This window comes from Nyctereutes procyonoides, unplaced genomic scaffold (genome assembly GCF_905146905.1).
Source record: "Nyctereutes procyonoides isolate TBG_1078 unplaced genomic scaffold, NYPRO_anot_genome, whole genome shotgun sequence".
Taxonomy (NCBI): Eukaryota; Metazoa; Chordata; class Mammalia; order Carnivora; family Canidae; genus Nyctereutes; species Nyctereutes procyonoides.
In genome coordinates, this window is record NW_026575139.1 from 3,692,470 (window position 1) to 3,706,524 (window position 14,055).

General features: G+C 67.3%; 1 protein-coding gene across 5 annotated transcripts in view; it reads left to right on the forward strand.

Annotated features, from left to right (window-relative positions):
- The window catches only part of BEGAIN (brain enriched guanylate kinase associated), a 45,142-nt gene extending 31,782 nt beyond the window's left edge, over positions 1 to 13,360 (forward strand). For 2 of the 5 annotated variants that reach the window (XM_055304022.1, XM_055304023.1), the window contains exons 3-7: positions 5,345 to 5,506; positions 6,842 to 6,908; positions 7,951 to 8,058; positions 10,285 to 10,368; positions 11,295 to 13,359. In XM_055304022.1, coding sequence (XP_055159997.1) covers positions 5,345 to 5,506; positions 6,842 to 6,908; positions 7,951 to 8,058; positions 10,285 to 10,368; positions 11,295 to 12,659 — 1,786 coding nt within the window. In that variant the 3' untranslated portion in view covers positions 12,660 to 13,359. Of the gene's footprint in view, positions 1 to 1,669; positions 1,760 to 5,344; positions 5,507 to 6,535; positions 6,605 to 6,841; positions 6,909 to 7,950; positions 8,059 to 10,284; positions 10,369 to 11,294 lie in introns of those variants that run through there. The other 3 variants (XM_055304021.1, XM_055304020.1, XM_055304024.1) reach the window with 3 other exon arrangements.
- The last annotated feature ends 695 nt before the right edge of the window (positions 13,361 to 14,055 follow it).

Here is a 14,055-nt window from a genome sequence, read left to right on the forward strand (position 1 = left end):
CTCCAGCACCTCGGCAGGCCCATGGGCGGGGGTGGCCCTCCCTGCTCCCTGACCCCCTTCCCACGGCGTCCCGGGAGGGGTGGCGGCCCCAGGAGGCGCCAGCACGTCTGGATCTCACCCCATCCTCATCCCAGACTAGCTGTGTGATCTTGGGACAGTCGCTTAGCCTCTCCGGACTCTCGTTCTCTCATCTCTGGGACGGGGGCACCCCCAGCCTCAGGCTGGGAATCAGAATTTGTGTCAGGACAGGAGTGGGTCGTCGGCAGAAAATGCCCTGCGTGTGACCACAGGCGCCAGCCCTGCCCCTTCCCTGGGCCCCAGCCTCCCCCTCCTCTTCTGGAAACGCGCCTGCCAGGAGCCCCAGCCCCCCCTCCGTGGGGGGGCCCTCTGGAGTGAGGACTGGCTGCGGGCCGGGGGTGGGGGGGACCCCACAGGCCTGGGGTTTGGAGCCCGGCCCGTCCTGCCCCTGCTCCGCTCACTCGGCAGCGTGGGGGTCGTTGGCCGAGGGTGGTCTCTGGGGCGACCCGTCCACCCGGAGGCCCAGCCAGTGCCCTTCCCACCGCGCCCGGGCTCGGGGACCCGGGGCCAAGGGCAGCCCATCTCACGGATGGGAAAACGGGGGCTCGCGGGAGTGGTGACCGCATACAGCGCGGAGCCCGGGCCACAGCCCCCACCCCCCGCTCCCAGCTCAGCCGGCAAGTCAGCCCGTAAGGTCATTTTCTGGGGGGTTGTGTGCAAAACTTGATCCTTAATACATCCCCCCCCCTGCTTTTTCATCACTATAGGCAATATGACAAATCTAGGAAAGTACAGAAGAAAAATTTCAAATTACCCGGAACCCACCACCCACCACCACAGCATCCTTTCGCTGCCTTGCGTTTTGTGGCCGTCCGTCCACAGCTATTTTTGAGTGGGATTAGGCGGCTCCATCAGAGGCCGCGTCTCTGAGCGTTGTTTGGAAGCCCATTGCGGGGGCTGCGTCCTCTCATCAGGCTTTGGCTCTGGGGCCGGCGAGGCCAGCGGGGCGTCCTGGACACACTGCGGGGGGTGGGGGGGCGTTTCCTGGTGTCCGCAGCTGGGTGGCACCAAAGAAGGGCAGGGCACACCTGGGTTCCCTCCCGCATCCATTCAGCCGATTCTGCTCCCCTCCGGCCCACCCACAGCCCGGCCACAGACACAAGGGGCCCCAGCGTGAGAAGGGGTCCCCGGGAGGGTGAAGTGGGCCCTGCCCGGGACCCCTAGCCTTTGCCAGGTCCCTCAGCCCCCAGGACCCCCTCCCCTATCTAGACGCACGAGCCCTTCACAGCCTCCCAGCACAGGTGGGGCCTGACGTCACACTGTCCCTCCACGCCCCGTGCCCCCTGGGGGTCTCCGGCCACGGGGTCCTGCTGTGGGGACCCTACCCCCGTGACTCTTCTCTGAGGCTGAGACCTGCCGGCAGGGCCCCTGCCGCTGGTGGGACGCAGTGCCACCGCCAGGCTCCAGCCAGGGCTGGCAGGTGCACAGGCCAGGGTCCCCCCTCTGGTTCCTGCACTCTGACACCTTGCTGATGACCCGGGGATCCACTGCCCAGTGTGGGGGCGGGCTCCACACCTCTGTGTCCGTGCCCACGGCGGCCCTGCGCGGCCCGCGCCCCCGTGCTGAGCGGCTCTGTCCTCTTCGCCCACAGGCTGCGCAGCCCCTGGGTGCCCTCGTGCCTCGGGCAGCCCCGCATCCTGCAGGGCCGACTGGCCAGGTCCTCGCCCTCGCTCTGGGACAGGTAACACACCTGGTGTCTCCCCACTTCCCCACCTGGTGTCTCTGCGTCTGTCCCCAGACATCCCTCCCGTGTGTGCGTCCACTCACTCGAGCCAGATGGGGAAGGGTGTTGGGCCACCAGCACATCCCTGCCACACGTCCTCGTGCCATCCGTCTCAGAGGCAAGGCTCTCAAGCCCCCACGGCCCGCACCCCCAGCCCTAGCCCAGGCTCCATCCTCGGGCTCCCGCGCCCGCCCCAGAGTGTCCAGGAGGGGCTCCTGGTGGAAGGCCGGAGGGGAGGGGATCGCACCCCGGAGGGGCCCGCGCTCATGAGCTCATCGTTCTCCGTGAGGCGGGAAAGCACTTCTGGGGGCTTCCAGGGGCCAGGGAGGAACCGGAAAACACCCTGTCACCCACACACGCCCCGCCAGGGTAGGTGCACATCCTCATTTAGTTCACCAAGACACAGGTCAAAGTGAAGGTGACTTCAGGGGCGACAGTCTGAGAAGGGCGTCCTGAGCTCGCACCCTGACCCCTCCCCGGAGGGCGCGGCACGGCTGGTCTGGGCACGGAGGGCTTCCGCACCCTCCCCGTGCATCTGTCGAGGGGCTGTTTGCAGAGGCCAGGGCCTCCCCAGCACACTCGTCGCTCCGATGGGGGAAGCCGAGGCCCCGGCCGCGAGCCGCCCCCTGGGATTCCCATAGCCTGGAAGGCCCTTGGCCACGTGGTACTTGCCCCTGGCATCGCCTCTCAGTGGTTCTGATGAGCCCCCAGCGCGGGCTCCCGTGTGGGCGCACACGTCCCCATTTCACGGACGGGGACACTGAGGCGGAGGCCAGGCAGGGCTCAGGTCGATGCCCCGGGAGGGGAGGAGGGGGTACCACCCAGGTGACCGCGGACCCCACGATGCCCAGCCCGGGACCCTCCTGGACCAGGTTGGGGAGGGATGTCCAGAGCTTCTGAGTGGCTGATCTCTGGGACTTGGTGACCGGCTGTGAGGGAACAAGGGGCAAGGAGGCCCCATGGCCTCCCGGAGTCTGACTGGGGACCGAGGGTAGCTGTCCCTTGTCGGGGGTGGGGGAGACAGAGGCCAGGGAGGGGTTAGCCTTGAACACACGGAGTGTGCCATGGGCCATTGGCAGAGGGGCCGGCGGGTGGCTGGACGCGGGGGGAGTGGACTGGAGATGCAAGCAGGTGGGGTGGGGGGCCCATGTGTGGCCGGGGGGGCGAAATTCAACCCGAGATGTGAGGGGAGGGAGGGGCCGTGCAAACAGCGCCCTGATGGGCCTGGGCAAGGCCGAGGGGTGTGCAGGCGGGGATGGGGGGCTGTGGTGGGCTCCGGCCGCCGGCCTGGGCATCCGCTGTGACGGAGGGCTGGGGTGGGGGGGAGCCAGGGGCCGGGGTGCTGTGGGTGCCTCTGGTAGGTCCAGAAGGCCCCAGCTCGCTGCAGCGGTTGCCGGGGCAGCAGGAGGCCTTGACCAGGTGCCCACCTCCCAGCCCTGCCGTGCGCTTGTCCCACCACGGAACCTGTTCCGTGTTCGCGTGGGTCTCCCTCCAGACGGAAGGCTCGACCGGGCGGGGGCCGCGCTGGCCCTACTGGCTGCTGCAGGGCGGGGGGCAGGAAAGGTGGTCTGGTCTGGGGGGACGCGTGGCTGGTCACATCAGGAGTGGGCGGTCTGCATGGTGGCAGGGTGCGCGCTGTGGTTGCAGGTGGCTGCTCATGGTCTGGGAGGGAAGGTCACTGGCTCTGGGTGGCCACGCCAGTGGATGGACGATGCTCTCACCTCTTCCCGAGGGTACAGACCCCACCTGTGCCTTGTGACCGAGGGCTGTGTGTGGACCTGCAGCCCCCACGGGGGAGAAAGGCTGGGGGCCGAGGACCATCTGGGTGGGTCTGTAGCTGCAGGGTGGGGCAGTCAGGCATGCTGCCTGGAGGAGGCAGCCAGACCTGCGTGGGCAGCCGTGGCCACTGCTGCAGGGCTCTCCTGGATGAACGCTCTGCGTCCTCCCTGGGGACTGACCCTGGGGGGAGCCTGCCCCCCCCTTCTCTAAGGTTCTCAAAACGTAGGCAACTTTTTAATTTTTATTTATTTAAAAAGATGTAGGCCTGGGCAGGAATCCAGGAATGTTTCATTGAGATCTGCTGGGTGTGCGCCCGTGGGAACACACGAGTGGCTTCCACACCGGGCCGGAGACTGCAGGAGACTGCCTGCCCCGGTCCCCTCACTCTGGTGTGGGCCTCGGAGGTGCTGAGAACACGGGCTCCTGCCCAGGGTCCCACACCACACCTGGGCAGACTCCCAGCCCTGCCTGTCGCCAGGTTTTCAGCGTGACACCCGGGGACTCCCCTCCCACTCCCATGCGCCAGTCTGGGGCGGGCACTGTGTACTCCCTCCTCCCTGGTCACAGCAAACTCACCAGAAATTACCATTCCAAAGGGCATTGGCTGCAGACCGTCCCCCCTGGGGGCGTCCGTGAATTCCGGCAAAAGGTGGGCTCACTTGCCACCCCCCCCCCGCCCCGGGGGACCGGGGCACCTCTCTGGGCAGAATTTTTCTCCGAGTCGGGGCTTTGTGTCCACAGGGCAAGGTGGGGGCAGTCCCCTCTTTCCAGGGGGAAGCCAAGGCCGGAATGGATAGTGGGCAGCCCGGCGACCCAGGGCAGCCCCGCAGCAAGGCTGTGTGCCCGCCCGCAGAGGCCCCGCCACCCCGGACGCCAGGCTGTCACTGCAGCCCAGGGGCTGCTGGGGGGAGTGCGCTGAACAGAGCTGGAATGTTGGCTCCACGCGAGCCTGGCACCCTGCAGACGTGCCAGGTGCCGGGCACCCACCCGCACAGCCCCCGCCTGCGGGGACCCAGCCTGCTGGCGCCACGGTCAGGGGTGAGGCCTTGGGCCAGCAGCCGGGCGCGGCGCCTCAAGGGTGCGTGTGTTCAGGGGCGCCCCCGCCTGCCCTGGTGCCCGTGGCCCCCACAGGGGGCTGTGGCCCCCCGGGGAGTTCCCGGCCACCGCGCTTGCCCCTCCTGCCTCCCGCCGCCGCGGGCCATTGTCCTGGGTCTCGTTTCCTGGGGCCGGGGGCGCAGCATCCCCGCCTGTAGAGGGGCCCACGGTCTGTGGGGAGACGGAGCCTCCAGAGCTGGGGCTGAGGCCCCGGAAGGCTTCCTGGGGGAGGCGGGACGTGAGCAGGCCCGGGCTGTGCACCCTCCCGAGCCGTGTGCAGCCGCGGCCCCTGGCACAGCCGACCGGGGGAGGGGAGGCCTGGGGGGCCGAGCGGCCCCGCCCCGCGGCTGCTGGACCTCGGCTCCCCCGCCGGGCCCCCACCCCCGCCAGCCGCGCCCTCCGGAGGCCCCGAGGCCAGGGTGCCTTCAGCCGTCCCCGTCCCCACCGCCGCCAGGGCCTGCGCAGGGGTTTCCAGGAGGCGGGCGCCGCGGGCGGCAGGGGGACCCGCGGGCCGCGCCCTCTGCGTGCCCGGGGCCGGGCGCCGGCGGGGGTGTCGGGTGCGCGCGCCCGGGCCGGGCGTCGGGGCGCACCCAGGGCGCGGCTGGCCCGCTCGGGCTGCCTTCCCGCGCTCAGCGCCGCGGCCCGGCCCGCCGCCGCGTGTCGTTGCAGCGCGCTGCAGGAGCAGAAGGGCGAGCTGCGCAAGCGGCTGTCCTACACCACGCACAAGCTCGAGAAGCTCGAGACCGAGTTCGACTCCACGCGCCACTACCTGGAGATCGAGCTGCGGCGCGCGCAGGAGGAGCTCGAGAAGGTCACCGAGAAGCTGCGCAGGTACGGGCGGGGGCGGGCCGGGGGGCGGGCCGGGGCGGGGCCTGCCTCCAGGGGGGCCCTGCCTCCCCCTGAGCCGAGGACCGGCCTCCCCGGGGAGGCGGGGTCCGGCCGGGGGGGGGGGGGGACGAGCTCCTCTTGCAGAGTCAGAACCTGACCCTGCGTCTGGCTGCTGCCACGACAGGCTCTTCCAGGCACCCCTCTATCCTCTGTTCGTTCCTCTCCTCTGGTCTTGGGGGGACAGCACCGGGACACACATGCAGCCATCTCCAGACCCCTCCGGGCCCACCAGGTCCCCAGCCGCCGTCCCCTGAGCCTGATAGGAAAAGCCACGGCTTAGCCCTGCAGAGGAACTAGTGTGTAGGGACCGTCCCCTTGAGCAGCGTGGCAGCAAGTGGAGTGGTGGGCAAGGTGTGCCGGACCCGACTACTCACTCCCTTGCAAACCAAACTTTCCTAAGATCGTTCGGCGTATCTAAGATATTGTCCTAAAACGTGCTGCACGCTTTGCAGCCTTGAGGAAGGCAGCAACTGAATGCAAAGTTTGCCATTGGCCCGGTTTATTTTGAACATTTATAGTGCGCGGGCTGGTGCTGGCCCCAGACGGGATTTGCCAGGAGGGCTGTTTGTCTGCCCCTCACGGGCCCCCTCCCCCATCTAGTTGCCTGGGAACCAGGCTTAGGCCATGCAGTCAGAACTCAGTGAAGGTGTCGCCTCTGCCACTCTCTGCTTTAAGCACTTTGAGGCTGTTTCCCCAGTACCAGTGGGCACACAGGGACACAGGTTGTCAAGAGGATGGACACTGTCCCAAATCCCCTTCCACCATCACAGTACACGGCAGTAGTAGAAATATGGCACCCGACGCCCACCCAACACCTGCTTCCACCTTCCCCCTTCTTCTAGGGTTGCAGGGTGGGGGTGGGGGAGCATGTTTTACCCACCATGTGTCCCCAGCACTCAGCCTAGGGCCCACTGCGTGGCCAGTTCTAAGTCTCTGCCCTGCTAACCTGCTGTTGAATATAAACCCCCTTAGCCAGGCTTGCAAGAACCGTGTTTAAATGTGAGTAAGCTGGCTTTGAGCAAGGACCGGACAGAGCCGCTTGTGAGTACAGGCCTTCCCTTTTCATCTCCAGGGGGTCCTCGACCCTGGCCCACGAAAGGCCTCTACAAGTTAGCTTCTTGCTGCAAGCAGAGGAGCAAGTAGGCCAGGGTGGCACCAGTGGGTGGGCTGGGGGCAGGGGCAGGGGGCTGTGTCCAGCCGAGCCCTGCTCGTGGGCTCTGTGGCCGTGGGGGCCACGGCGGGGTCAGGCCTGGCCCAGCAGCGACCCCGTTGTTCCAGGATTCAGAGCAACTACATGGCGCTGCAGAGGATCAACCAGGAGCTGGAAGACAAGCTGTACCGCATGGTGAGGGCCGGCCCCGCCCCAGCACCCCCAGCCGGGAACCCCGGTGGTGAGCCACCAGCCGGGCTGTCATCTCTTGCCTGTGCACTGTGCAGGAGCTGGTGACAGGCTTGGCTTCCCGGCCTGTGCACCCCACCAGGGGCTGGGCCAGTTCCCCCCCTCCTGCTGTGAGCCGGGGGTGTCAGGACCGGGAAGTCTGAGGGCTCCGAGCTGCCCCGTGAGCCTCCAGGGCATGGTGTAATCACCGGACCTGGAGGTGCGAGGGGGCTGTGGGAGGGAGGACCTGGGCTGGGGACCCAGACCTGGTGGGACAGAGGCCTGAGTTCAGGCCCTGGGTTGAGCCGGAAGGATGTCTGAGCCCAGCTGTGCCTCTCACGGGCCCCCCCCCCGGCTTTGGGTGAAGAATGGGGGAGATGGTGCTGCCCTGACCCCGGCGCGGGCAGAGACCCTCCGGGCGACCCTCACACCATCTGCACGAGGCCTCAGCCGTGCCGCCTGTTTTTTAAGTCGATCAGGCTGTCGAGACCTCAGTTTGGACGAGAGGGATGGTGGCGGTGGCGCTGGCCTCCTGGTCTCGAATGGGCTGGCGTCAGGGAGGGGCCGATACGAGGTGCCCCCTGGTCCTCGTTTGGTTATGGGCTCGCTTTGTTTCTGAAAATCACCAGTGGGTGTCGAGCACCTGCTGCCAGAGCAGAGACGGGCGACCCTGGGCTTTCTGAGCTCAGCTGGAGGCTGCAAGAGGACAGGCTTAAGGAAGAGGTGCGGGCAGGGACCGGCCGGTGCGGAGCGGGCACTCCGGGGGCAGGCCGTCGCCGTCGGGGGCGCGGGGGGCGCGGGTGAGCAACAGGCCCAGGGAGGCAGTGACACCCGCCCAAGGCCGTCTGGCTCGTCGGTGCTGGAGCACAGGTGGATTTGAACCTGTGGTCAGTGCCCTAACTCCCACCTTCCTTGGTCTCGCGAAACCTCATCACTACAAGAGGGCACCCGGGGGCCTGTGGGGCCGACCCCCAGCGGCCCCTTCCCACACCCTCCACCCCCGCCCCAGGGCCAGCACTATGAAGAAGAGAAGCGAGCGCTGAGCCACGAGATCGTTGCCCTCAATAGCCACCTGCTGGAGGCCAAGGTGACCATCGACAAGCTGTCGGAGGACAATGTGAGTGTTGCACCTGTGACCCGGGGGGCTTCCAGGCTTCGGGGGCTGGCACGGGCAAGGTGGGAGGACGGGGCCGCCTCACCGGAGATACGCTGCCGAGGGCATCTGGGAGGACTGTGCTGGAAGGAAACGGCTCGAGCATGCTCACTCGGGACTCCTGCCCCCGCTGGCCCCGGTGGGGCTCAGGGCCGCGTGGCTGCCCTGCTTCCAAGGGCCCACGAGACAGGCCCAGCCGCGCGCCACGCTCCCGACGGCTGACCGCACGTTCACTCACGGCGGCTGCTTCTTGCCAGGCCCTCCTGGGCTGTGAGAACATGGTGTGAATGACACGGGCAGAAAACCCCTGCCCACGTGGAGCGGACGCCTGAGCGGGGAAGCAGTAAACACGGTGGATGGGCAGGCCGCGCCACGTGCTAGAAGTGCTTCACGCGCCTGGGAGAGACACCCAGCAGACAGTGCTGGGGAGTCGTTCGGGTCCTTCTGGAAGGGGCCAGAGAGCTGGCCCCGGGTGGAAAAGCCTTCCTGTGGGCGGAAGGCACCGGAGTGGCAGAGGAGGGTCTGCAAGGCCAACAGAGGGGCCAGGGGAGTCCTGGGGGCAGCAAGCAGCCCAGGGTCTGAGGTCAGAAAGAGAACAGGAGGCCATGCTGTGCAGGCTGCTCTACGAATCTGGCTTTTGTTTTATTTATTTATTTTTTTTTTAAGATTTTATTTATTCCTGAGAGACACAGAGAGAGGCAGAGACACAGGCAGAGGGAGAAGCAGGCTCCCTGCAGGGAGCCCGATGTGGGACTCGATCCTGGGACCCTGGGATCATGCCCTGGGCCGAAGGCAGATGCCCAACCGCTGAGCCACCCGGCGTCCCAGGAACCTGGGTTTTATTGTGAGTGAAGTACGGAGCCACCAAAGGTTCTTGAACAGAGGAGTAACGTGACTGGACCTAACAGTTTTCTGGGCTCACCGAGAACAGACTGCAGGGACAAGCCGCAGCGGGAGGCTCCAGGAGGTGGCAGTGGCTGCGATCCAGGCTAGGACAGTGGCTCGGCCAGGATGCCGCCTGTGGAGTGGGGAGCAGGGCTCAGGTTCTGGTTCTGTGTCGAAGGTGGAACCCAGGACATTAGCCGAGATTGTGGATGTGGGGTGTGGGGGAAGAGAAGGGCCCCCCCCAACTGCAGGGTTCAGAGCCCGGAGGGGAGAAGCCCGAGATGGCAGGCCATCAGGGGGAGAGCGGGGCTGGAGTTTAGGGCAGAGATCAGATGGATAGGCCCCAGCACAGGCCGCACAGGGCGCAGGGAACCTGAGTGACCCGGGACGCGCTGGCAGACCTGGGCCGGCCAGGCAGTGCTCACAGCCCTCTGACGCCGGGGGCAGCCGGCCTGGGGCCTCAGGGGGGCCAGTTCTCGGTTCTCAGCCAACCGTGCCCTTCCCGTGGCCTCAGGAGACACCGAGGAGGCTGGGGACCCAGTGTCTCTCCACTTTGCACCCCAAGTTGGGGGCACCAGCCTCAGCACAGAAGGTGGAGGTGGGGGAGCCTCCAGGAGTGGGGTAGGGGTCAGAGGTGCCCCTGCCTCCCACAGCCTGCCTGAGCTGCAGGATGCCCGATCCTGGTTGAGCTCTTGGGGTCCCGCGGTACACCCTAGCGCCCTCCCTGCCAAGGATCCCGGGTGGGGGCGGGAGTGCAAGGCCCAACCACAGGCACATGCAACAGAGATTTTCCAAAGATGAAACCAAATGCCCTCGAGTCCTACTGTTTGCATCTGTTTTCAGCTCAGGACGCTGAGCCAGTCCCTGCCCGGACCTTGGGTCACACAGGCCACCTGCCCCACCTCACCCTGACCCTCACCCCGCCCTGCAGCCACCCCCATAAGCAGAGCACACTTGAGCAGCGGGGATGCGTGGAGCAAGTCTGAGACGCGGGGAGGCAGGGGCTGTGGGCACGTTCCCTGTCACCTGTTGTGCCGACACGCTTCCCTGCGTGGTCTCCGTGCCTGGGGGTTCGGGGGCCCCCGGAGTCCCTCCTTCCGCCGCTGCCCCCACCTCCCCATGCACCAGCAGCTCCAGGTCAGCACGGAGGCCCCCGTTCTGCAGGCAAGGGCGTGAGGCCCTGCCAGCTGCACAGCTGTCCCCCCACCTGGTCTGTGTTGGCCACTGGGCCTCGGGTGTCAGGGACCGTGGTAAGGACCGTGGCAAGGGGCGAGCCTGCCCCAAACGCCTTGTCTTGTCTTCCAGGAGCTCTACAGGAAGGACTGCAATCTAGCGGCGCAGCTCCTTCAGTGCAGCCAGACCTACGGCAGGGTCCATAAGGTGTCCGAGGTAACGCGAGCACCCCCAGCCGGGCCAGCCTCGCCCCCAGGCCTGCCTGGACTCCTTGCCCACAGGCCCCCCCAAGGGAAGGTGCTGGAGAGCCCGAGTCACGGCCCTCCTCCCTCCTGCAAGTACCCTGCCCTGCTTTCTGACTACGGTGCAGGGGCCACCCCCCCACGCACACCTCCTCACCCAGCGGCGACAGCCTGCCGGTCCCCGTGCTTTTCTCTGGGGGCTGCTCCAGGCCCCCTACCCGCTGAGCGCTGACGGGGCAGAGGGGCCCGGGTGAGCCTCACAGAAACCCCGTGGTTCGGTTGGGCACAATGGCTGTGCCCATTTCAGAGATCAGGGCTCCCTGATGCCAAAGCCACACTGGCCTGTGGACCCCCACCCCTGCCGGCTGCCCCCACCCAGGCCTGGGGGGTCCATATTCCCTCTCCCCTGGGCCTGGGCCATGCCGGCAACAGTCAAAATAGATCAAACAGTCGCGGGACATCCCACGAGGCGCCAGGCGCTCGTGTCGTCAATCCGTGTTGCATCTGAGTCTGTCTTGTTCAGGAGCACCCAGGCCTCGTGACCCGGCAGGGGTGCCACCGACAGACCTGGGGCTGGGAGAGCAAGTAAGCCCCTGGGTGGGAGGAAACGAGGGGCCTGCAGCCCCAAGAGGGGCCAGGTCAGCCCCTGGTGCCACCCTCGGGGCTCTTCAGAGCCCAGCTGTGGGGGGCCGGGGAGATGGGGGTGACTGGGGGCCCTCGGGGAATCTCAGGAGCTTGTGACACACGGTTCCAGGAGCCGGCTCTAGCGGTGCCATTCGAGAGGCCCTGGGCGGTCCCCCTCCCTCCGTCTGCACACGTGTCGGCCACGGGCACAGCCGCAGGTGCCGGGCTGACGCTACCCTGTCCCGCCCTCCCCTCCTCACTCCTGCCCCGTTGCAGCTGCCCTCTGACTTCCAGGAGCGCGTGAGCCTGCACATGGAGAAGCACGGCTGCAGCCTGCCCTCCCCGCTCTGCCACCCGGCCTATGCCGACAGCGTCCCCACCTGCGTCATCGCCAAGGTGCTGGAGAAGCCCGACCCCAGCAGCCTGTCCTCGCGCCTGTCGGACGCCTCGGCCCGCGACCTGGCCTTTCGGGACGGGGTGGAGAAGCAGGGCCCGCGGCCCCCCTACAAGGGCGACATCTACTGCAGCGACACGGCCCTCTACTGCCCCGAGGAGCGGCGGCGCTCCCGGCGGCCCAGCGTGGACGCGCCCGTGAGCGACGTGGGCTTCCTGCGGGCCCAGAACTCCACCGACAGCGCGGCCGAGGACGAGGAGGAGGCCGAGGCGGCCGCCTTCCCCGCGGGCTTCCGGCACGAGGCCTTCCCGGGCTACGCGGCCTCCCTGCCCACGTCCAGCTCCTACTCGAGCTTCAGCGCCACGTCGGAGGAGAAGGAGCACGCCCAGGCCAGCACGCTCACCGCGTCGCAGCAGGCCATCTACCTGAACAGCCGCGACGAGCTCTTCGACCGCAAGCCGCCCGCCGCCGCCGCCGCCGCCGCCTACGAGGGCAGCCCGCGCTTCGCCAAGGCCGCGGCCGGCGTGGCGGCCCCGCTCGAGGCCGAGGTGGCGCCGGGCTTCGCGCGGACCGTGTCCCCGTACCCGGCCGAGCCCTTCCGCTTCCCCGCGTCCCCGGGCCCGCGGCAGGCCCTGATGCCCCCAAACCTGTGGAGCCTGCGGGCCAAGCCGGGGTCGGCCCGGCTCCCCGGGGAGGACGCGCGCGGCCAGTGGCGGCCGCTGAGCGTGGAGGACGTGGGCGCCTACTCGTACCCGGCCCCCGCCGCGGGCCGCGCGTCGCCCTGCAGCTTCTCGGAACGCTACTACGGCAGCGGCGGCAGCAGCCCCGGCAAGAAGGCCGAGGGCCGCGCCAGCCCCCTCTACGCCAGCTACAAGGCCGACAGCTTCTCCGAGGGGGACGACCTCTCGCAGGGCCACCTGGCCGAGCCTCGCTTCCTCCGCGCCGGCGGCGACCTGAGCCTGAGCCCCGGCCGCGCGGCCGACCCGCTGCCCGGCTACGCGCCCAGCCAGGGGGACGCCGAGAGGCTCGGGGTGCAGCTGTGCGGGCCGGGCGGCAGCCCCGAGCCCGAGCACAGCCCCCACAGCTCCAGGGACTCCCTGGAGCCCAGCTCCATGGAGGCGTCCCCGGAGATGCACCCCGCCGCCCGCCTCAGCCCCCAGCCGGCCTTCCCGCGGACTGGTGGCTCGGGGCTCAGCCGCAAGGACAGCCTCACGAAAGCCCAGCTCTACGGAACCTTGCTCAACTGAACCGGCCACGGGGCCACCCCCGCCCCCCACGCCCGCCCCCCGCCCCCGCCCCGCGAGCCCGAGGAGGCCCCCCACGCCGTCTCGTCCACCCCAGGCCCCCCACGGTGGAACGTTTTTCACTCCCGACATCCTTCCCCACCTGAGATGAGCATTCCCCCCTTTTATAAAGTGAAACTATTTTTATAGAGAAAAAGGGTCTTTCTTAACGCACTTGGCCTCCAGCTCCCTGGACGGCCGCCTTGGCGTTTTCAACACAAAGCTCCTTTATTTTTCGGGGGAGGACGAGTGGGGCCTGTCCCTGGGAGGGGAAGGACGGCGTCCCGTGGAGACACCCCAGTGAGCCGGTGACAAGGGAACCCGAAGCTCTGTCCACGAAGAGGGGAACTAGAACGGGTGGAGGGATGTGACATGTTTTTAAACTGTTCTCGCCGTGTGGCCGACACACCACCCCAGCTCTCCCGTGGTCCGTCGTCCCGAGTGGGGCCGGTGCTCGTCCCCCAGTGTCCCGCTCCCCGGCACCACCTCGCTCTACCTCACACGTAATGAGGCCCTCTGACTCCCGGGTTCTGTGGCTTGCTTCCCCGTCGTCCGCGATGCATGCCCTGTCCCAGTTAGTACTGTACTTTCGTTCATTAATAAAAGACATCGGTGGAAAGGACCTGGCTCTGGCTTGTTCCTTCCGACCGCGGGGACGTGCGGCCCTGGCTGCCACCCCGTGTCCTCCCGCCAGCATCCGAGTGCTTCCCCTGTCCCCACCCCTGGGCGCTCTTCTCACCCCTTCCAGGACATTCCTTTCCTCTCCCCCACACATTTCTGCCCCTTTGCCCTTTCTCGGGTCTCAGACTCCTGGAGGGTCCCGAGGCCTGCCTTCGGGGCAGCTCTCGTTTCTCTGAAATGTCTGTTTTGCCCCATGTTGAGGGGTGTTCTCACTGGGGAGGGAGGTAGCGGGGTGCCCCCTTCCCCGCGCACAGAGATGCTGTTGGCACCGCCCCCTGGCCTCTCCCGCTCGCTCGCTCGTGCATTTATCCTTCCTGGGAATTCACAGGGAGGCTTGTATCTGTGGATTGCTGTATTTCATCAGTTCTGGAAAACTCTCAACTTTCTTAAATGCCGTGTCCTCTCTCTTCCTGGGACTGCCCAGGGAAGTCTGTGCAGCTGCACCCCCTCCTGGGTCTCCTGCACTTGGGCTCACAGCCCTCGAGATCCGCCTTCCACTTCACAAGTTGTCTGCTTTGCCCACGGGGCCGCCAGACACAGCCACTGGGCTTGTAGTTTCCCATTAATTGTTCCGTTCCTAGATGTTGTTGGTCTCACAAACCCACCCTGCCACTCCAACGGTGTCCCGTTCCCTGGAGAGCTTTTCTAGCTTGCCTTTTAGTTCCCGAAACACGCGGGC